A 23,683-nucleotide genomic window follows, 5' to 3' on the forward strand; every position below is an offset into this window, starting at 1 on the left:
ATTCCTGAGGTGACTGCTTTTAGCCACACACTTTTGGATTTGTGTAAATCTCTCTGTGTGTGTGTGTGTGTGTGTGTGTGTGTGTGAGAGAGAGAGAGGGAGAAATTGTGTCTTTATATGGTCTTGTCTGAAAGATCTCTGCCACAGTGTTTAAAACATTAGTGCTAATGCCACTGGAATTGTCAAAGGCAACAGCTTTCTGCTATAAGCAGCTGTGAATTAACATACTAGATCTATAGATGTTCAAAGACACACACTTATTTAAACAACCTTCTGTAAGTCAACCTGTATTCATTGTCTTTAAAGGCATGATATGGCTTTCTCCTTGCATTTAGCTACTGAAATGTGACGTATTTGAGTAAAATGGCATATTTAGTGGGAAATAATGTGAAATTAGGCTTTTTGGTTTTTTTTTGTATTGGATTGGTGAATTTTGCACAATAAGACCAGGGGCATTCATTGAGAAAGTGAATTTGGTCATTTTTGATTTCATGTTGGCTTTAATATTTAGTTAGCTTTTGCGGGACAGCATGGGGTCTCTGTGCTGTAACTGGTTTTTCAGAGTTAACTGTAATTTTGGGAGTCTGTCCTGGTGCTTGCGGATCCAGCTGATGACTGATGAGTGCTAACGGACCTTCTATTTTTATCTCTCAGATGAGGTATTAATGGATATGGCTTAATTGAGTTTCGCTGGAATGTGTGTGAGTGTGCCGAGGAAGAGCAGCTCTGATGGTGAGCAGGTTCATGGATTCAGTATCATCTGTTATAAAAACGTTGGACAGAGAAAGTTGGAATGAAAGAAGAACATATTAGCCTAACATTTAAAAACAATCAAATGACAGTGTCTGACTTTGTATGTTACATAAGAGTGCATCTGTGCTCTAGGGATTTGTGCTTTCTTTCAGTCTGTGCACAGATATGGTTATGAAAGGGAGAGTGGGGTACAGGTTCAAGGGGTGAGATTTTTAGGATATATCAGAGGTGTGAAGTTGGTGCTGTTATAGGGCTGGGTGATGTAGCTCAGTTTGCTAAATCTTGATATAATTTGTCTTTCAGAATTTTCAGCCAATATTCAACACACAGTATATGTAGACATAAGTATCACACCCTGTCTATACCAGATGTGAGCGGCGCGTCACAAGCATATAGATTCTATTATAATGGGATTATATGCGAGCGCACATCAAAGGCATATGGATCCCATTTATAATGAATTAAGCTGTCTCTACTGGACGGGATGTCCTGTTCTATTTTGCGCAGGACGTTTGCTTCTATGTGTCCAGTGTAGACAACTTCAAGCCATTGCGGTGCGTCGCGTTAATGGACACCCCTAATGTATAGAGCGTTATTTCTAAAACAGCTTAAGTGTTTTTATTATTATTATTATTATTATTATTATTAAAAGAACCATAATTTTGACCATGCCACTGTTGCCAAATAGACTGAAAATGTTTAATGCAAGAAGTAATATGTAATAAAAAAAATATAACAAAAGAGTAATGAACAGCAGTATTTTTGTTTTTGTTTTTTTGCTTAAACATTTGAAGCATGTAAAATGCCAGGGGACGTCCATGAACATTTCTGAGTGATAACGGAAACAAATCGTTGATTTAGGTTTTTGAACTGATTCATTGAAGCAGACTGTTCAGAGAAGCTGATTCAAAATTATTCTTCACAACTTAAAGGTTTTCAATATGTTGTCTTAGACTTACACTGACACCCGGGGCATGGATGAAGCATCATTCAAATGCAGTAGTTTTCAGTTACCAGTACAATTGTAGAAATTCACTGTTCACAGTCACCTAGTGAAAGTGTCCAATAACAATGCGGTTACTGAGATTAAGCGAGTAGTGTTTGGCTGATCATGTGATCCGAACATGGGTGCCCCCATGAGTGGACCCTCTCCATGTAGAATAAAACAGGATTTATAATGTTACTGATATGTCTGGAGTAGCACGTTTATTACGACTTTTTAAGTCGGGGCACAAGCTAAATAGTCAGTTAAGAGCTAATGATTAATCATTGCAATAATCACCCCAAATAGTCGAATAATATGTTTTAATAATTGTTAGATTAATTGATTATCAAAATAATCATTAGTTGCAGCACTAGTCTGGAGTAGGGTTGCGCGGTATACCAGTACTAATGAAATATCGCGATACTACAAAATTCAAAACGGTACGATATCACCTTATTGTTAATTTCAGTATCATATTAAAGTGTGCTGCCATTAGCAAAATGTAATGTAATGTGAGAGTTTTGAGAAGAAATCAAAGAATATATGGTAATAATAAAAAAGTCTAGATATGGCCAAGTGTGATCATTAAACAGCAGGAGGATTTGCATTTCATTAAATATGCACTGCACACCACAGAATGAATTAGAGGCGCCTCTATGTTCTGTCATCTCCTTCACACAAACAGGCACGCAGGCACACACACACACACACACGCATGCAACACATACTACTACTGCTTGATTTTCATGCAGTGTGTCCAATAGTATCCATCTGCAGAGCCCCAGAGCAGTGTGTTTAGTGTATAATCGGCTGTGAACTCTCAATTGACCTTTTTCATCAGAGATTTCAGCTCGTGAGTCGTGGGAAGCTTGATATAACGAACCCTTCAGAAACAGAAAGAATTTCAAAGGTCTTTCAAAATAAAAGTCCCGCTGGAATGAGAGCTTTATTTAACTGGATGTGTGAAATTGAAGACATTATGACATGTTGTGATTCAGCCATGGCCACCTCATGCAATCAGATTGTTTTCGTTTCATTAATACTGTAAAGCTCTGTTGCGCATCTTTTTTTGTTTTTTACTAAAATAATTATTTATAAATTTGATCAAAGCTGTACAGTATGTATTTGATTAAACACAATTTGATCATAACAGTTTATTAAAACATTTAACATGGAATCTAGAAATATTAAAACAGAAAAGGCATAATTTTTTTTATCTATAAGACTTTATGCAGTTCTTTTGCCAATACTTTTCTGTGTCATTTCATCAAAAATCTGAGTTTTTTTTTAATTTGTTGCCTTAGTATCGATACCGAGGTACCAAGGCTGGTATCGTATCGGAGCAACCCTAGTCTGGAGTCTTCATATCATATGTAGGGCTGGGGAAAAAAAAAATAGATTCTGTTACAAATCGCGATTCTTGAGCCAAACGATTTTAAAATTGTCTCCCTGATGAAAAATATTTTTTTATTTTTTTATTTTTATAAAAAGATACATTTATCTTAATGCTACAATGAATGATGGACATAATGCAGCATTATAATGAACATGGGTTCCTTTGCACTAACTAATCACCTAGTTCAGACAATGCACTGACTGATCGATTGGTAGTTTTGCACATCCCTACCTTTTACCTGAAAGTTATATATTACAAAGTGAAAACAATTGTCATTTCAGACACAACTGTTCTTCAGTAGACATTTATTTCTAATAAAAAATAGTTTTTTTTTCTTTCTTTTTTTTTAATGAAATTTTTATATCAAAACGTCAAATCGCATTACTTATAAAATCATGACCACTCATTTGATAGGCCCTACATATGTCTCAGAAATGCAATTCATTTCTTTAGAAGTCGTGACAAGGAGCGGGTGCAAAACTTTCCTACTAGCTTGATCTTTGAGAAGCTTAATGGCCACATAAAAAGTCATTTCTACAAGGGTTTATAATGTTACATGGCCCACAAAATAATATTGAATATAAGTGCAAATATTTGACACATTGCCCAAGCCTACTAATGGCTAAAGAGAGCCAGAAACACAGACTGTATGAGACAGGGAGTATGTGGAGGACATCTGACCTGTACTTGACCCTTCATGACCCTGGGAGACATGTCTTGTCTGTGTTTTTGGAAGAGGACCAGACATTAGAAGCAAAGACATTCATATCTTTCTTCCAGGGAGAGAGTTACAGTTGAAGTCTGATATACATTTAAACTCAATTCCTGACATTTAATCGTAGAAAACACAATCCCTTTCTTAGGTCAGTTAGGATCACTGCTTTATTTTAAGAATGTGAAATGTCAGAATAATAGTAGAGAGAATGATTTATTTCAGCTTTTATTTATTTCATCACATTCCCAGTGGGTCAGAAGTTTACATACACTTTGTTAGTATTTGGTAGCATTGCCCTATAAGTTGTTTAACTTGGGTCAAACATTTTGGGTAGCCTTCCACAAGCTTCTCACAATAAGTTGCTGGAATTTTTTCCCATTCCTTCCGATAGAACTGGTGTAACTGAGTCAGGTTTGAAGGCCTCCTTGCTCGCACATGCTTTTTCAGTTCTGTCCACACATTTTCTATCGGACTGAGGTCAGGGCTTTGTGATGGCCACTCTAATACCTTGACTTTGTTGTCCTTAAGCCAATTTGCCACAAATTTGGAGGTATGCTTGAGGTCATTGTCCATTTGGAAGACCCATTTGTGACCTAGCTTTAATTTCCTGGCTGATGTCTTGAGATGTTGCTTGAATATATCCACATAATTTTCCTTCCTCATGATGCCATCTATTTTGTGAAGTGCACCAGTCCCTCCTGCATCAAAGCGCCCCCACAAAATGATGGTGCCACCCCCATGCTTCACGGTTGGGATGGTGTTCTTCGGCTTGCAAGCCTCACACTTTTTCCTCCAAACATAACAATGGTCATTATGGCCAAACAGTTACATTTTTGTTTAATTAGACCAGAGGACATTTCTCCAAAAAGTAAGATCTTTGTCCCCATGTGCACTTGCAAACTTTAGTCTGGGTTTTTTATGGCAGTTTTGGAGTAGTGGCTTCTTCCTTGCTGAGCAGCCTTTCAGGTTATGTCAATATAGGACTCGTTTTACTGTGGATATAGATACTTGTCTACCTGTTTCCTCCAGCATCTTCACAAGGTCCTTTGCTGTTGTTCTGGTATTGATTTGCACTTTTCGCACCAAACTACGTTCATCTCTAGGAACAGAATGCATCTCCTTCCTGAGTGGTATGATGGCTGCGTGGTCCCATGGTGTTTATACTTGTGTACTATTGTTTGTACAGATGAACGTGGTACCTTCAGGCATTTGGAAATTGCTCCCAAGGCTGAACCAGACTTGTGGAGGTCCACAATGTTTTTTCTGAGGTCTTGGCTGATATATTTGTATTTTTATTTGATGTCAAGCAAAGAGGCACTGAGTTTGAAGGTAGGCCTTAAAATACATCCACAGGTACACCTCCAATTCAGTACACCTCCTATCAGATGCTAATTGGCTAATTGCCTAAAGGCTTGACATCATTTTCTGGAATTTTCCAAGCTGCTTAAAGGCACAGTTAACTTAGTGTATGTAAACTTCTGACCCACTGGAATTGTGATATAGTCAAATAAAAGCGAAGCAATCTGTCTGTAAACAATTGTTCGACAAAATTACTTGTGTCATGCACAAAGTAGATGTCCTTAACGACTTGCCAAAACTATAGTTTGCTAATATTGAAATCTGTGGAGTGGTTAAAAAATGAGTTGTAATGACTTCAGCCTAAGTGTATGTAAACTTCTGACTTCAACTGTACATGACCAAAGTCTCTAATGAACTGCTTTCATTTTAAACACTCTCACTCTTTCTCTCAACCTTTCTCTAATTGAATTTTGTATTAAATCTTGAATTTAATTTCAGATAAAATCTTATAGAATCTCTTTTTGAAACAAATATAGAATCTCTTCTTAAATTGTATCTTGTCAAATCTCTTCAGAAATAGATTTCTATAGAATTGAACCAAACCAAATATCGAACCAGTCGGAAATAATATCTATTATACTACAATGTAATTCAAGCTATAGGTTATATATGTTGCTTGCAAACAATGCATTTCATCAGAACGCAAGGCTACTTTTAAATGACCTTTAATGGAAAAATAAAAGATGCTTTTTGGAGCAGACTGATCTCACAGTGAAATCGGTAACAGTAAGTTGACTTTTCTTTAGCTAAAATCGGGCTGTGCTTACCGAAATGCGAAACACTGCCCCCATTGGCCAAAGCGATATCACCCTGCCAGCAGCCATATCACCTGTAGCACTAGACTGGTTACCCTCTGAAGCTAAGCAGGGTTGAGCCTAGTCAGTACCTGGATAGGAGATCTCCTGTGGAAAACTAAGGTTGCTGCTGGAAGAGGTGTTAGTGAGGCCAGCAGGGGGTGCTCCCTTGCAGTCTGTGTGGGTGCTAATGCCCCAGGATAGTGACAGGGACACTGTATTGTAAAAAGGCACCGTCCTTCAGATGAGACATTAAACCGAGGTCCTGACTCTCTGTGGACATTAAAAATCCCAGAGGTGTAACCCTGGTGTCCTGGCCAAATTCCCCCATTGGCCCTTATCAATCATGACCTCCTAAAAATGCCCGTCCATGAATTGGCTCTATCACTCCACTCTCCTCTCCACCAATAGGTGGTGAGAGTACTGGCGCACTATGGCTGCCATCGCATCATCCAGGTGGATGCTGCACACTGGTGGTTGTTGAGGAGATTCCCCTGTTCACTGTGTAAAACGCTTTGAGTGTAGTGTCAGAAAAGCACTATATATAAGTGTAACATTTGCTATTTAATAAAAAAATGTCAGTGCTCTTCTCATGTCGAATCTTATATAATCTCTTCTTGAGTTGAATCTTTTCTTCTTGAATTGATTCTTCTATTCTTGAATCAAAAGTTTTCTTTTTAGATTAGTTTTCCGAAGAACTCTCTTCAAACACTTCTGAACCAACCTCTGAAAGTCATACCAGTTTTCTTATATGCTCTCTGTGTGCCCTTACCTTGTGTTTAAATGTTGCAGACACCTGCATGCCTCTTTAGAGTAAACACTTACTATAGCTGGACTCGTCCACTAAATGAGTGCATGTGTGAGTGAGTGCTGTGAAATGACTCATTTCTTATTTCCTGCATCCTGCAGAAAGGGAGTCTGTTTGCAAGAAAAGCTTCTTTATAAAGACTCTTTTCTCATGAAAATACTTTGCTCTCTGTTGGTGGAGGCTGATGCGCCCTCATTGGAGTGTGTGTTTGGGTTAGTGGACATGTGCTTTCTCTCTCAAGAGATTTTAAGAAGCTTTATTAGCATCATAAACAAGGGCTTGCATTACCAAAGTGTTAACAAACATTTCACACATATATATACACACTCAAACACAATAAAGATAGCAGTGTATAGTTAGTGTGAAAATCTGGTTACTGTGTACTTCTCTCTCAATAAGACATGGGCCCTCACGTATCAGATACATGTACACTCACTTGCCTTTGGACCGAACAATCCTCTCAGCTTACACTCACGGGTCCTTCTAAAACAGTGGATGTCTCATGTTACTCCATGCATCCTGTTTAGGATTATTTGCTTCAGAACAAAGTGAAAGAAAGCAATATGGACAAGGACACAGAAGGGGATTTCAGCCTTCTCTTTTATTTGGGAAAGACAGATGGTTAAAGATGTGGAAGCATCACTTCACATTGCAGAAGAGACTTGGAGAGGAAACGGGCCTGACTAAGCAGGTAGAGTCTTCTCCAATTGGTTCATAGCCTTGGTACGTTGTAGGGCTGCACAATTAATCAAATCAATAATGGAGATTACAGTTACAGCTGCCACAATTAACTAATCATGAAGTTGCATAAGATGTTTCCATTTAATTTTCTATTTAACATATATATATTTTAGCAGTGATTGATCATTTTAACCAATTAGAGATATGTCAGTTGCACGCTTCTGTGTATGATTTATTGAAAATTTAAATAGCAGCTTTGTTTCTTATGCTTCTGGGAGGACCAATGTAAAGTTGACCAGTTAGGCAATTACTTAAATTACTGATGCATGAAACAGCAATAAGGTCTTTTAAGAATACAGTTCTCAGCTTGTTTTGTATGTGTAGCTGACATAAAAGAGCTCTACGCTCTTGTGCTCCTAATTAAAAAAAATTAGGAGCACAGTTGTAGTCCAGTTTTTATAGAGATGGTAACGTTAATGTGCCACAGTATATCATGCACAAAAAGGCATGAGAAAACTGAGCTCATCAATTATGACAAAATTCAGGAACATAGTGTGAGTAATGACAAAGGAGTCTAAATTCTTATAAACCAAATGTTATATTTTCAGTAAATTTGACAGGCTGTCTACAAAAGAACAACAGCAGCTCATGTTAACCTGTTTCACCATGTGAACATAAATATATGAAAACACAATGTTCAGTCTTTGAAGTGTGGTCCTCTTAATTGTATTTAAGAACTCTAAATTGACATCATTACAGCTGAACACAATTAATGTTCCTGTCACACAATGTACAACAATCATATGCTGCATATTTCAGTTGGCCAGGCTTTGTAAACTTTTAAAGTAAAATTTGATGCTTTTCATTTCATTCAAGCTGACTAAAGCGTCTCTCACAAATTTTTCACGCTTACTCGGTTGAATGAAGTGATGAAAAGCAGCCAATTGCAGTGTGACACAACTATTGCGCAGTGTAGATGCATTTGGGAGTTGTAATTTATATTCTGATTGTAACTTTACAAAACTGATCACAGTTTTAGACAAATAGCTTTTTAACGATAACTTACAAACCTTTAAAGACAGACCTACTGTGAGTTCCGAGGTTGATAATCAGTATGCTTCTGTATGCCGCCAGTCCACTCCCATGATGCAATACGACAGCCTCCCTACACTCTGAGACTAAGCTTACACTGTATATTGAGCAAACAAATATTGTTTTTATCATTATGATAAACAGCTTAAAATCAATAGTTTCATATTTTTCCTTTGTTTTTATTTGATTACATCATTCACAATGCTTCATGGGATTGTAGTTCATTCCCTCATTAAAAATGTAGAGTACACAGTCTTGTATCTATGTCTTATTCTCTGATTTTCAGATACTTATTTTTTGTTGCTTCAAATCAAAATTTGATGTGATTCAGCTCAGAGCACTTTGTTTTGGTTCAACTCTTTACTGAAGGATTTTATGAAATCCCAATGGAAAAAAATGTATGTGAAATACACCCCCAGAACCAAGATGGCTTAAAAATGTATGCAGACATTGCTCTTGGGTGTGTTATTATTAAGGATGCACCGATCCGATACCTGGATTGGTATCGGCTCCGATACCCGATCCGTTTAAAAACATCAGTATCGGTCCGACAAGCCCGATCCAAATCTGATACTGTGTGTTAGTCATGTTCGTTACTGTCAAGCTCAAAAAATGACATAAAAGAATCATTAAAACACAAGTAGTTCATATGACTCGTGCATTTTATTCAAAGCCACTGGAAGACATGCTATAGCTCTGTGAATCACAAAAGGCTGTGTTTAATAAGTAAATATATAAAATGCACGCACAGCTCCAGCGCGTTATTGAATGGCGCTGCTCTGTTTACACACACTCGCGGCTATATTTACAAAAGTTCGATTCACTTATAATTTGCATTTAGAATTTTTTTTATATTATAATATATTATTATTATCATTTGTTTACAAATTGTAATGATATTTAAGTTGAATGGGTTCCAAAAAATAACTGTGTGAATGGAAAGTGAGCTGCTTTCTTACAACTAAATTGAACATAAAGATCTGAATCCTTTAAAGTCCAGATACAAGTTGAAAAAAAAAAAGGCTTCTTTTCTACTGATGACTTATACTGGAATTACTGTTAATTTTGCTGCCACATTATCCAGTATACTAGTTAATAATAAAGTGTTTCTTAATAAGCTATACATTTATATTGAAATAATGTGTAGTTAGAGGTTTGTGTTTCTTTACAAATTAAAGAGTACACCCAATTAGTTCCACACAATAATGTAAAGATATTCTAAACTGATTATGCAAAAAAAAAAAAAAAAAAAAAAAACAACAACACTGGTCTCGGATCGAGATCGGTATCGGCCGATACTGAGATTTCCGATATCGGAATCGGATCGGAAGAGAAAAAGTAGTATCAGTGCATCCCTAGTTATTATGCAGTCTGACTACATAACTTTGCTTCACTTGTCTTGGGCCAGTAAGCAACCACTTAGCAATAGCCTAGTTAAAACACAGAACACCTTAGCAACCAAATAGCAGTGCCCTGGCAACCACCTACAACACCCTAGCATTGAGGCATTGAGAATTTTACATGGGCAAGCATCACATTTCATCAAAAAATGTAAAAATCTAGTTATGTTTTTAGTGTTTTTTTTGTTTGTTTTTTTTGTAATTGCATTGACTGGAAAGAGCATTTCAGTCTTGAACAGACAGATGTTACAGTCCAAAGGTTCATTTCATTCTCTCGAATTTTAGCTAGAGTTACTATGCTGACTGACTCTGTGCACATTTCACTAATGTGTGTGAGTGATGTTGTCCTATCTGAGTGATGGTCTAGATTCAGGTGCATTATCCTGATTAGTTAAATCCTCATTATCTATGCAGTCTTCCTCATTGAATAAAGTGTCCTGATGCAATCTGTGTATTTGTACTAGTGTCAACAGAAATTACTTGTTAAGCCACCCTGAAGTGCCTTGATGAGCGCTGTTCAATTTGCTGTTTTGACGTACTGTATTTCGTACTGAAACAGGAAGTGGAGGCGGGGCATGTTGAGCGACTCGTCCTATTTTTGAAAATAGCAAATAGGCTTTAGTTTACAGTAAATTTTGAATTCATGGTGACTTTAAGGGGCAATTTTTACCCCCAGAAATTGATTTAATTTTTTAACCCATTCCATTTATGTCAAATACTTTGAATCAATTTGAACAATGATCAATCAATTAGTTGAAATGGTCACTTCATGTTCTGAACTCTTAATGAGAATATAATATAATGCTAAATCTGTCTGTCTGTCTCTCTCTCTCTTTTAGGGTGAAGAGTACTGGGTGCAGGTGTACAGGCTGGAACATGGTGATGGAGGAATTCTGGATCTGGATGATGTTCTGTCTGATGTGGCAGACGACAAAGACAGAGTGAGACACACACTGTCATTGGCATACACATACACTCAGTCAGCACGCTGCTAGCATTCTCTTCTAAAACAGGCAGCACTCCCCATTCCTGTGTGTGTGTGTGTGTGTGTGTGTGTGTGTGTGTGGGTTTAGTAGTATATATTTTAGTTACAGGTATCAGATGACTCTTGTCTCCCAATAGCCATGACCTCATTTGCAGATGCGGACCCTAATCCTACCTTTAAAAAACTTTTTACATTACAAAAAAACAAACAACAACAACAAAAAAAATAAAGTACAGTTATATTTTTGTGGACGTCCTTAAAGAGAGATTTTGTCAAATTTAGCTAACTTCCCTGGACTGTTTTCTGGTACATGTTTCTCCACAAGTACAGCTATACAAGTAAAAACATACATACCCACCACACATTGCCTTAAACTTCTAATTTTCTGCCTGTCAATACTTCATTAAAGTGAACTCAAAGTGCATTTAAGAGGTCCTTTGGCTCAGCTGGTAGAGCATTGTGCTGACAACACCAAAGGTCATGGGTTCGATTTCACAGGGGATACACATACTTAAAGTAATACACATACTTCTAGACCTTGAATGCACTGTAAGTCGCTTTGTTTAAACATATGCTCCAAATGTGTGAACGTAAAATCATCAAAATCTTTTGGAGAGATGTATTGAGCGTAAAAATGGCAACAAGAGCATTTTGCTTTTGGATTTCAACTGATCTTTTCGGATCTTCTGTTCAGTCTAGAGTCACTCCGCCCCCTTGTGGCCAAACACTGGCGTTGCAATGTTTTTACACTGTTTTTCTGACCCAGAACAGATGATATCGGCTTACCGAGACCGCAGACACTTCACTCGAGTGTAGTTGTGTGTTTGATGTGGTGGGTGTGTCTGGGCGTGTGTGTGATATTTTCGTTCTCTGTGTGAAATAAAAGACTAAATATGTCTCACTGTGCTTGAAGTAGTGTGAGGGATCAAATAAACAGAGTTATGGTCACACATTTATGACTGCAATTTTTTAGATTATCAAAGAATCTAGTTTCACACAGAGCTGGTCACCCGTATCACCCCAGGTTGACGTTGCATCCTGGTATTTCACACCGATTAACACATACAAATGCACATGTATATCAAAGGCCCTGCTAAAGAATTAGCTGTCCAATACTAATAGCCTCTGACCTGAGACTGTTGTGCATGAAAATCCCAGGAGATCAGAATTTACAGAAATACTCAAACCAGCCTGTCTGGCACCAACAATCATGCCACGGTCATTAACATTAACTGAAGCTCCTGACCCTTATCTCTATGATTTTATACATTACACTGCTGCCACACGATTGGCTGATTAGATAATCGCATGAATAAGTAGATGTACAGGTGCACATAATAAAGTGGCCTGTGAGTTTACAGTTGAAGTCATAAGTTTACATACACTTAGGTTGCATTTTTTGACCACTCCACAGATTTAATATTAGCAAACTATAGTTTTGTCGTTTAGGACATCTACTTTGTGCATGGCACGAGAAAATGTTCTTACAATTGTTTACAGACAGATTGTTTCACTTTTAATTGACGATATCACAATTCCAGTAGATCATAAGTTTACATACACTAAGTTAACTGTGCCTTTAAGCAGCTTGGAAAATTCCAGAAAATTATGTCAAGCCTTTAGACAGTTTGCCAGTTAGCTTCAGATAGGAGGTGTACTGAATTGGAGGTGTACCTGTGGATGCATTTTAAGGCCTACCTTCAAACTCAGTGCCTCTTTGCTTGACATCATGGGAAAATCAAAAGAAATCAGGAAAAAAAAGAAGAAAAAAAAAGAATTGTGGACTTCCACAATTCTGGTTCATCCTTGGGAGCAATTTCAAATACCTGTAGGTACCACGTTCATTTGTACAAACAATAGTATGCAAGTAAAATCACCATGGGACCACGCAGCCATCATACCGCTTAGGAAGGAGATGCATTCTGTCTCCTAGAGATGAATGTGGTTTGGTGCGAAAAGTGCAAATCAATCCCAGAACAACAGCAAAGGACTTTGTAAAGATGCTGGAGGAAATAGGTAGAAAAGTATCTATATCCACAGTAAAACGAGTCCTATATCAACATAACCTGAAAGGCTGCTCAGCAAGGAAGAAGCCACTGCTCCAAAAACGTCATAAAAAAGCCAGACTACAGTTTGCATGTGCATATGGGGACAAAGGTCTTACTTATTGGAGAAATGTCCTCTGGTCTGATGAAACAAAATTTGGTCATAATGACCATCGTTATGTTTGGAAGAAAAAGGGTGAGGCTTGCAAGCCGAAGAACACCATCCCAGCCGTGAAGCATGGGGGTGGCAGCATCATGTTGTGGGGGTGCTTTGCTGCAGGAGGTACTGGTGCACTTCACAAAATAGATGGCATCATGAAGAAGGAAATTTATGTGGATATATTGAAGCAACATCTCAAGACATCTGCCAAGAAGTTAAAGCTTGGTCGCAAATGGGCCTTCCAAATGGACAATGACCCCAAGCATACCTCCAAAGTTGTGGCAAAATTGCCAAAAAGGACAACAAAGTCAAGGTATTGGAGTGGCCATCACAAAGCCCTGACCTCAGTCCGATAGAAAATTTGTGGGCAGAACTGAAAAAGCATGTGCGAGCAAGGAGGCCTAAAAACCTGTCTCAGTTACACCAGTTCTGTCTGGAGGAATGGGCCAAAATTCCAGCAAATTACTGTGAGAAGCTTGTGGAAGGCTACCCAAAACGTTTGACCCAAGTTAAACAATTTAAAGGCAAGCTAAACAAACACTAACAAAGTGTATGTAAACTTTTGACCCACAGTGAATGTGATGAAAGAAATAAAAGCTGAAATAAATCATTCTCTCTACTATTATTCTGACATTTCACATTCTTAAAATAAAGTAGTGATCCTAACTGATGTAAGACAGGGAATGTTTTCTACGATTAAATATCAGGACTTGGAGGTGTATGTAAACTTTGACTTCAGCTATATATATATATATATATATTCCAGTAGACATAAAAAATCAAAATTAATATTTGGTGTGACCACCTTTGCCTTCAAAACAGCACCAATTCTCCTAGGTACACCTGAACACAGTTTTTCTTGATTGTTGGCAGATAGAATGTTTCAAGCTTCTTGGAGAATTCGCCACAGTTCTTCTATCTGTTTAGGCTATATCAATTGCTTCTGTCTCTTCATGTAATCCCAGACTGACTCGATGTTCAGTGGGGGGCTCAGTTGGGACAGCGCCATCTGTTGCAGGGCTCCCTGTTCTTCTGGTCTATTCAATTAGCAAAAGGAATGGTTGGGAGTCTAAAATGTGTATTTCATATTGACACACTCAAATTGAAGAAATAAATAACCATCTTAAGACAAATGTTTTGTAAAACATCTTATGTGCCTAAGACTTTTGCACAGTGCTGTGTGTGTGTGTGTGTGTGTGTGTGTGTAAATTTTTTATTTGATCACGTCATTCGCAGTGCTTCATGGGATTGAAGTTCATTCCCTCGTTATAAACGTTGAGTACACAAATATATTTTTATCACACTACTCTCATGTTGACAGATATCATATTTAAATCTTATGGCTGTACTTTTGAATCAGTGAGTGCGTTTACATGCACGTTTTACACCGATTATGCTTAATAAGCAGACAATAAGCAGATAAACGCATTAAAAGGTTTATCAGTGTAAGGTCATAAACAGCGTAAGTATAAACTGATTTGACCGACATCAAAAACAGAGAATAACATGATTATTTCAAATGTCATGTAAACGCTGATTTCTTGCTTTGTCAGATTTTTTTAAATAAGCTGATTTTTGGGAGTAATCATCATGTTGGTGTGCAAGTAAACAAGCTCAGTGACATTTTTCATCAGTATTTTTGACATTTATACCAGTGCAATATCTTACCTCATAGACTTCCATTGTGAGTGCATTAGTGTAAATGCGAATTTTGTTTGTTTTTATAAACTGAAGGCCAATTTGAAATGATTGTTATGGTAATCATAGAAGCTGTTAATAGAGCTTAGCTTGTATTGAACCCAAAACATTCATTTAAAATGTTTTTCCTTATACCAAAATAATCTTTGTCAGGCTACCTTATTAACAATCAAAAACTGCAGTTCTTCTACAGGACAGGAGGGGGAGCCCATGATTCATCTGTGATAGCTAAGACGTGCAGCACCTCTTCCCACAGCTTGCTCTCTCTCTCTCTCTGTCTCTCTCCCCTCCACTCATTAAACAATGAAGCACTTTTATGTCTGTGTTACTCTCCCCCCTCCTATGACAACGTCCTCTCCTGGACAGGAAGTTATTGCCAGTTACAAACAGGAAGTACAGCATCCGAGCGTGCTGCTTCTGGTCAGACGGTGTATGTGCACTGGTCTTGTTTGTGTGGATGTTTTCCTAAAGATGCAAGGAAGTGTGTGAGTGGTGGCGTCTTAACAGGAAGTGTCTGAACGGGTGTAGGCTTTGTTGCATTCTGTCCTGATCACATGACCAACCATCTCCTGTGAGATTTCTTATGACCAGGGTGTCACTGCATACATGATGTGTTTTATTGTGTACTGTGAACAGTGGTGTCTGTTTCCATTAGCAACAGGCTCATGAGCGATTAAAGCAATAAGCCATAAGAGGCTGTGTGTTTATTGTGATTTTATTTCGTTCAAGGGGTGTTGTTAAGTGAAACCCCTTTAATGGAGCAGTTCACCCAAAAAAGAAAATTCTGTAATAATTCACCCTTATGTCTTTACAAACCCACAAGACATTCTTTATGCGGAACACAAAAGGGAGATATTTTAATGAAGATCCCCCTCCATCTTTTCAATACAAAGTGTTTACGCGAGAACTTGTGTTGTTTAGAGCTAAAGGCATCACAAGTTATCGTGAATGCATGACGTGGAGATTTGCACTGAAAAATTACTTAAATTCTGAGTTGTTTCTTATGTCTTTGGAAATCTCTGAAGGTGATGCGCTATCCACATGGATTACTTTTATGATAATTTTAAGTCTTTTTTAAGTTTGAATGTGAGGCACTATCCACTGCCTTTGTATTGCAAAGACGGACTGAGATATTCATTAAAACACCAAATTTTTTTATTTATTTATTTATTTATTTTTTGGGTGTTTTTTTTTTATGGCGCTAATGCGCTAATACTCTATACACGGCCTTAATATGCACCGATTACATTCTGTTATTGTAATTTATGATGAAACTGATCATAGCAATCGTACAGATGTAGGAGTTTGTACCAGTTTGCTAAGAACTCTGCATGCTGACTTACCTTAACTGACTAAACAACGTAAACCGACTTGGCTGTCGGACCAAAAGTAGGTGGAGATCCAGGTCACTCCAACCGATGACATAGACAAATGGCAGTAAGGTGTTTAGCAGCCGGTAAGAAATGTTCCTGAAAGTTCACCCTGGTGAGCTGCAACGAACTACCGAAACGAATGCAAAAGCACCTTTTTTTCTTCTTCTTTTTTGTAAGCAAAACACCTTTATTTTGGCCAGATTTTGTTCTAAATGTCACCCGTTCGTTCTTTGATTTCGTATGAAGTATGCAGGGGCCTTAAGTCTCTGTTATTATGCTACCTAGATATGGCCCTAGAGTCCCTTTTTCAATGTAAGTCTAAATTATTTTTTTGCACATTTATTGTGCACCAGACGATACTTATTAAGAACAATAATTGCACACAGCTCATGATAATGAGCCTCATGTTTTTCGTCTCCGATCTGAGTCAGCAGTAGATCATTTTAGAGAATTGTTTCAAACCCATCTGGTCAGATATTTGTAAACTAGACTGTAGGGCAGAGTGTTTGTGTGGGTGAGATGGGTTCAGCAGATTGTAAGGTTCAAAGATCATAACAGAAATTAATACCCTCACAGGAAGTATACGAGTGTTCTCCTGGGAACTTCCTGTTAGTGCGCTCCACACAACACAGTGTGTGTATGTGAGATGTGTGTGTAAGATATGATTTGCAAGGTTGGGTCAGGGAGTTCTTTTTAAAGTCATTGTGAAACACACAGAGGGATTTCTCAACACTTCTGTAGCTCGTCCATCTGTAGTGCTGCGGTGCTAGTGTGTGTGTTTGTGTGTCTTAGTAATACATGGGGTGTCATTTTTGTTTATGTAGCCAGTAAAGTATTACCTAACCCTATGAAGAAGAACATTGCTGCAGTTATTTGTAATGGATAAAGTTAATTGAGATTTAGAATATATCGAGCAGCGCACACACACACACACACACACACACACACACACACACTGTAGCCAGATGCATTCTGCATGTATTCATACATCTTTGTAATCACTTTTCCTTCATCTCCTTTGCTTCTCTCTGCGAATAATCAGAGTATTAGCAAGTAGTATGTAAACTGGATTGAAGAGGTTTGCCCAAATCATGTAAACATCTTAATTATTCCTTATACTCTGGTTATTGCAATAATCAGAGTATTGGTGGACATATAAATGTAGCCAATGATTCAAAGCATAGTAGTCCAACTATGAATGGCTCAAAAGAAGCAAAATTAAAGTTTGAGTGGCCTAGTCAAAGTCCTGACCTGAACCCGATTGAGATACTGTGGCAGGACCTTAAATGGGCAGTTCATGCTTGAAAACCCTCCAGTGTGGCTGAACTAAAGCAGTTCTGCGAAGAAGAGTGGGCCAAAATTCCACCATAGCGTTGTGAAGACTCAATTCACTATTTTTGTCACTACGCCATTACACAAGTGAAATGATGTGTGAAAAGCTTATGTGCATGGTCCAAACATGGCAGCCATACATGTATATACAATAAGTATAAGTTCACTCAACAGAATAACAATGTACAGAATAACAATATAACAATGTACACAATAAAAATATTCTGAGATGCTATTCTTCTCACCACAACTGTACAGATGGTTATCTGAGTTACCGTAGACTTTGTCTGTTCGAACCAGTCTAGCCATTTTCTGTTGACCTCTCTCATTAACAAGGCATTTCCGTCCACAGAACTGCCTCTCACTGGATGTTTTTTTGTTTTTGCACCATTCTGAGTAAACTTTAGAGACTGTTGTGTACGTGAAAATCCCTGGAGATCAGCAGTTACTGAAATACTCAAACCAGCCCGTCTGGCACCAGCAATCATGCCACGGTCCAAATCATTGAGATAAAAATTCCCCATTCTGATGGTTGATGTGAACATTAACTGAAGCTCCTGACCCGTATCTGCATGATTTTATGCACTGCACTGCTGCCACACAATTGGCTGATTAGATAATCGCATTGATGATTGTTGGTGCCAGACGGGCTGGTTTGAGTATTTCTGTAACTGCTGATCTCATGGGAGATGTAATGGTTCTTTATTAGGCAGGCACCATAAAAACACTGCAGGAATGTGGGCCAAAAATTCGGACACTGCAGAAACTCTTTCAAGGACTGAGGTTTATCACAAAGGCAACTATTCGGCTAATGATAAACAAGTCACATTAAACATTTCAAGATTTTCTTTTGCCTTTTGACAAAATAGGTCTAAATCCTTTAAGGTCTGCATTTTTTTTTTTTTTTCTACCGAGACAGAAAAGTAAAATTCCTACAGTGTCAGCTTAAGACATGCACAACATACAGTATTTAGCTATACAAATCTGTTAAAAGCCATCCTCTGATATTGTTCTACTAAAAAATTTATGGGATTGTTTTTCTTAAGGATTCACCCTTTTAAATCTTTAATTATAAATCTCTCTGTTATTTATCTGTTTCTCTTTCTCTGTAGTTGGTGGCGGTGTATGAGGAACAGGAGCCGCATGTCGGTGGTGATGGCACCAGCGCGAGCTCCACAGGCACACAGTCACCTGAGCTCTTCTCTGGAGAGCATTCCACCTCCACCCCACTGTCTGCCTTCCAGCCATACCTGCCTCACAGCGAGATAGAGGTCACCACCTCCACGCTCAGAACCAGTAAGAGACAGAAAGAAGTGTGTGTGTGTGTGTTCAGGTCTGTCTGAATACTGCTGGCATAATGCCTGAACATATAGTCCAGATCTCATGTACTTGTAAATGAAACACAGATGCATATGCTCAGTCACTAATTGTTTCACAAACTTAAATTTGCTCTGTAAAACCTTTTTATTTTCTGCTGTTGACTGTAAGATACTTTAATCAATGCAACAATAACAATTACTGTGTAATTATTATGTTAAAACTGTATTATTACTGTGTTATTACTGAAGTTTGGAATTTGGTGCTGCTCTGCAGGTTTTTCTTTTTTATTTCACTCATTGATCTCTCTCTATCTCAGACATGCCTTTGCACGTTCGTCGGAGTAGTGATCCAGCGTTGTTGAACCTGACGGCGATGTCATTCTCTGAGCAGGGCTCACAACCCAAAGAACCTTCCAGGAAAAACCCCACACGCTGGTCCACTACCGCTGGCTTCCTGAAACCACGTTTCTCCACTGGCACCAACAGTCTGGAGAGAAAGGTCTAACCTTGCTTTTTATATTGCTCTCTAAACCATTATAATGCCTCACAATTTAACAGACAGCAATGTTGTGGAGAAAAGTGTGGACAAAAATAAAGATTATCACCACCATTTTTTAGATGAGTGTTACTTTGCTTCCTAATGAGCCAATAAGCTCCCTTTAAACTTTCGGCCCACTAACCAGTTTTTCCATTTTTTTTATTTTTTTATTTGAGTCTCCTTTAGATAAACACTCAAGAAATGAAGGGTGTTCATACACACAGTTGAAGAACTGACAAACTATACATTTTCTGTGACCCAAAAAATATGATTTGTCCAAACTTATTGATGCATTCTCTCATTCACATTATTCTTTGTTATATTACCTTGATATATAAAAAAAAAACTAGACTGCACTGCTCCGAGTTTCAAATACAGCTGCTGAGGAAGCGCAGTAAATTTGCCATCTTTCTCTCTTCTAGCTGTCATAATCCATCTCTCTATTTTTTTCTGTAATTGTGGATTTTTTCTTTTGCTGTTGGATCAAATGGGAGTGCAAAAATAATATTTGTTATGGTCTCAGGTGTACCTCTGTAGAAATTTACCCTGCAATAGTTTTCTTCCACATTCCAAACCCTGGAAATGTGAAAAGAGTCAATTGCAATTGCTACAAACATGGCGATTATCCATCCTGATCTGTTTAAATTCATGCTGTACTCCTGATGTTATTTCAACCAGCATTATTTTGATTTGCTGCCTTTAAATTATGTCATTTAATTGATCACCCCTTTTAAATTTTAAAATGTTGAGTGTGTCAGAACCACAAGTGAGAAGAGGTGAGATTTCAGCAACAGTGGTTGATAGGATGAAATCTTGTACTGTTATCGAGGTGCTTTAGAGTTAATAAATAGACTGCTTTACTCTCTGAGCAACGAAATGCCGCACCGATAGTTCAGAGATTGTTTGGCGGCTTCTGGGGATGTTTGTCAGATCAGAGTTCACATAACCCTTTGTGACATCACCATGAATATTCACTGTCATTTCTGAAGGGTTCATAACCCCACATCTCATAAACAGTAAGAGCTCCATTAAAATATCAACATGATGGCAGAGGATGTTGTGCTAGAATGTACAGTACATTTTATTGTGTGCATGTGTGTTGATTTAGTGTGTGTGCCGTTTTCCCCATCTTCATTTCTGTCTGTTTTCCTTCTAGCAGTGATGCTTATGGCAGTGCTGCTCATAAAACTGAAGACATTGAGTTATAGATCATTCTCTCTCTTTCTTTCTCTCTTTTTCTCTCTCTCTCTCTCTCTCTCTCTCTCTCTCTCTCTCTCTCTTTCTTTAAGATACTCTTCTGTAATTTCAAGCTAAGAGTTTCAGCTTTAAGTTAACACTGTGTCCTCTTATAGTTCTCAATTATAAAAATTCTCTCATCATTTACTCACCCTCATGCCATCCCAGAAGTTGTATGACTTACTTTCTTCTGCTGAACACAAAGGAAGATATTTAGAAAAAATATCTCAGCTCTGTAGGTCCATTCAATGCAAGTGATTGGTGGCCAGAAATGTGAATCTCTAAAAATTGTATGAAGTCAGCATAAAAGTAATCCATACAACTCCAGTGGTTAAAGCCAAATCTTTAGAAGCCATATGATAGGTATGGGTGAGAAACAGATCAATATTTAAGTCCTTTTTTGCTATTAATTTTCACCTTTGACCAGCCCTGACCTCTAGGTGGCAATATGTACGAAGAATGCAAATCACCAAAAAAACAAAATAAGAATGTGAAAGTGGAGATTTATAGTAAAAAAAGGACTGAAATATTGAGCTGTTTCTCATCCACACCTATCATATCACTTCAGAAGAAATGGATTAAACCACTGGAGTCCTATGGATTACTTGTTTGCCGCCTTTATGTGATTTTTTTTTCGGAGCTTCAAAGTTCTGTCCACCATTCACTTGCATTGTATGAACCATATTCTTCTAAAAATTGTCATTTGTGTTCTGCAGAAGAAAAAAGGATTATCACTTTAAACCACATTTCTGAATGTACAGTACATGGCAGTTTACTTGAGTATTTTTTAATTTGTCTGTGTACTTTGAAACACTTCCTATGATTCATATTGTTTTAAATATTTGATACATTTTTTACAAATTCACTAATTCATTCTCCTCAGGGGCGAGGTGTAGACACATACCGTAGTCTTCCTCGTGATGCTGGGCAGTGGAACAATCAGAGAGAGTTTCAGCGTGAGACAGCTCGTTCTTCACTCAGCGCCAATCATCCAATGGTGGACTGCTGGCTGGACCGACAGGAACAGGTAGGGAAAGTAATAACACTACCACGAGTCCACGCAGAAAAATAGAGTCTTAGTTAAAGGAATTCAAGCACTATATGCGATCTTTTGCAGAGTTGGGAACTGAATAAGCCTCTCATAACACATTTAGAAGCAGTTTTGCTGGTATAAATATGTTAGAGAGTGAGAGTGAGAGAGGCAGGAATATACAGTATTTCATAACCTCATTAATCGTGTGTGGTTGATCTCGGTACTCACCATTTTCTATTGTTGAAAGGAAAACTAGTGGTAAAAGGGGTCTGAATGATGCTGATAGTGTGTGTTTGTTGTGTATTATGAAATGAAAAGTTTTGGTCCTTGATGCTGATTGATCAGTACAGTGTTCCAGCCATGCTCAAATAAATGACTTAGTATGGCTATGATGCAAAATACCTACTGTATACCTACAAAATAACTACTGTATAAATCACTTCATAACACCTTTAGAGGCCAACTAGATCTTCTATAATGTTGTAATAAAAATGTATCATTAATATTTTTATTATGTATTAAGCATTTTATAAAAACTATAAGTAATATATTGTGAATATACTCCATCATGCCTAGCAATGCCCTTTAGCTGCGACCATATTTAAAATGTAGCACGGTCTCTCGTACCTTATTGCTTAATTGTGTGTTTTTCGGACAAGTACAGAAATTAATTACATCAAGTGTGTCAGTAGAGATACAAATCAGAAGTGTGGCGTAGGATAAAGGAGATCACTGGAGCGAGGGGATTGGGTGTAGAGGAGTGTGTGTGTGCGTGCGTGCATGCACGTGCGCGTGTGTGTGTGTGTCTGTGATTAATCACACAAGGTAAAACAGCCATTATAAATCACTCTCAGCTTTGCACTGTTAATGAGATAGGACTATATATAGCACTCTCTCTACCCCTCTCTCTCACTCTTTTTCTCTCCAGTAGGTGTTGCTGTAGGTCAGTTGTGTATTTCTCTTTATTCTGACACTTTGTCTAGAGTTTGCGTCGACTCCTTTTGTTCAGGGATGTCAAACCTACCCACTGTTTTAGCTGAAATCTTTCTCTCTTCTGTCAGATCTCTGTAACACTCAACCGAATAAATATGGAAGAGGGGTGACAGACTAAACAATCGCCTCTAACATTTCTCTTCAATTCCCAGTCATGCTTTGAAACGCCTCAGCGCAAGTCAAAGTGAGGCTTGCCGAAATAATAACAGGAGCAGTGCTTGAACATAAACAGTTGTATATACAGAATTAGGACACAATTCGTGGTGTGACATTATCCTGTGACTGTATATTTGTCCCTTTGGGGTGTGTTATAGAAAGTATATGTTTAGGTGTAACTTCAGTGAGAATGAGATTTACATTGATTTTAATTTACACCCAACTTATTCATTGTGCATAGGTTGGATGTCAGAAAATCAGCTAATAAATCGGCTTGTGGGACTCCAACGTTATATTAATTGAAATGTAGGTTTATAATACACTTAGTTTTGCAATACAACACACATGCACAATCTTTTGTCAGATCAGACAGCGGTGTTATATAAGACTTGATGGTTATGACTGCAGTTGAGGGTGTATTGTGTATCAGAGTTTTTTTCTCTTCTTCCTTCCATTGTATTTTTTCCTCCCTTTTACACTTTTTAAAATGAGTAAGGAAAAGAGTGATTGACCAAATGCCCTATATAGAGAGAGAAAGAGACACTCAAACAAGTGGGGCCACTGTAACTACATTTCCATCTAAGGATTTTTTGTGGAAAAAGTTTTAGTGCATCAAAATAAAGCTGATTTCACAAGTGTCGACATAATATTTTTCAGTTTAACTCTAGCACATAAACTCTATGTTGATACTTCAAATGTCGCGAAAAACTGATTTGGAAACACTTTGTCGAGAAAATTGACATTAACGCAAAAATATTGTGTCACATGACAGAGTTTACCCCAATCGTTAGCCTGTGTTAATCATGACGACAAGGTATACATACTTGAAAGC

At 37.8% G+C, this 23,683-nt stretch overlaps 1 protein-coding gene across 3 annotated transcripts in view; it reads left to right on the plus strand.

Moving 5' to 3' along the window:
- LOC127441121 (partitioning defective 3 homolog) overlaps positions 1-23,683 on the plus strand; it is a 144,112-nt gene that overhangs the window by 12,464 nt on the left and 107,965 nt on the right. For all 3 annotated transcript variants that reach the window (XM_051698331.1, XM_051698332.1, XM_051698333.1), the window contains exons 2-5: positions 10,823-10,924; positions 18,689-18,872; positions 19,213-19,394; positions 21,553-21,696. In XM_051698331.1, coding sequence (XP_051554291.1) covers positions 10,823-10,924; positions 18,689-18,872; positions 19,213-19,394; positions 21,553-21,696 — 612 coding nt within the window. The remainder of the gene's footprint in view (positions 1-10,822; positions 10,925-18,688; positions 18,873-19,212; positions 19,395-21,552; positions 21,697-23,683) is intronic.

Source organism: Myxocyprinus asiaticus, chromosome 5, assembly GCF_019703515.2.
Source record: "Myxocyprinus asiaticus isolate MX2 ecotype Aquarium Trade chromosome 5, UBuf_Myxa_2, whole genome shotgun sequence".
Lineage (NCBI taxonomy): Eukaryota > Metazoa > Chordata > Actinopteri > Cypriniformes > Catostomidae > Myxocyprinus > Myxocyprinus asiaticus.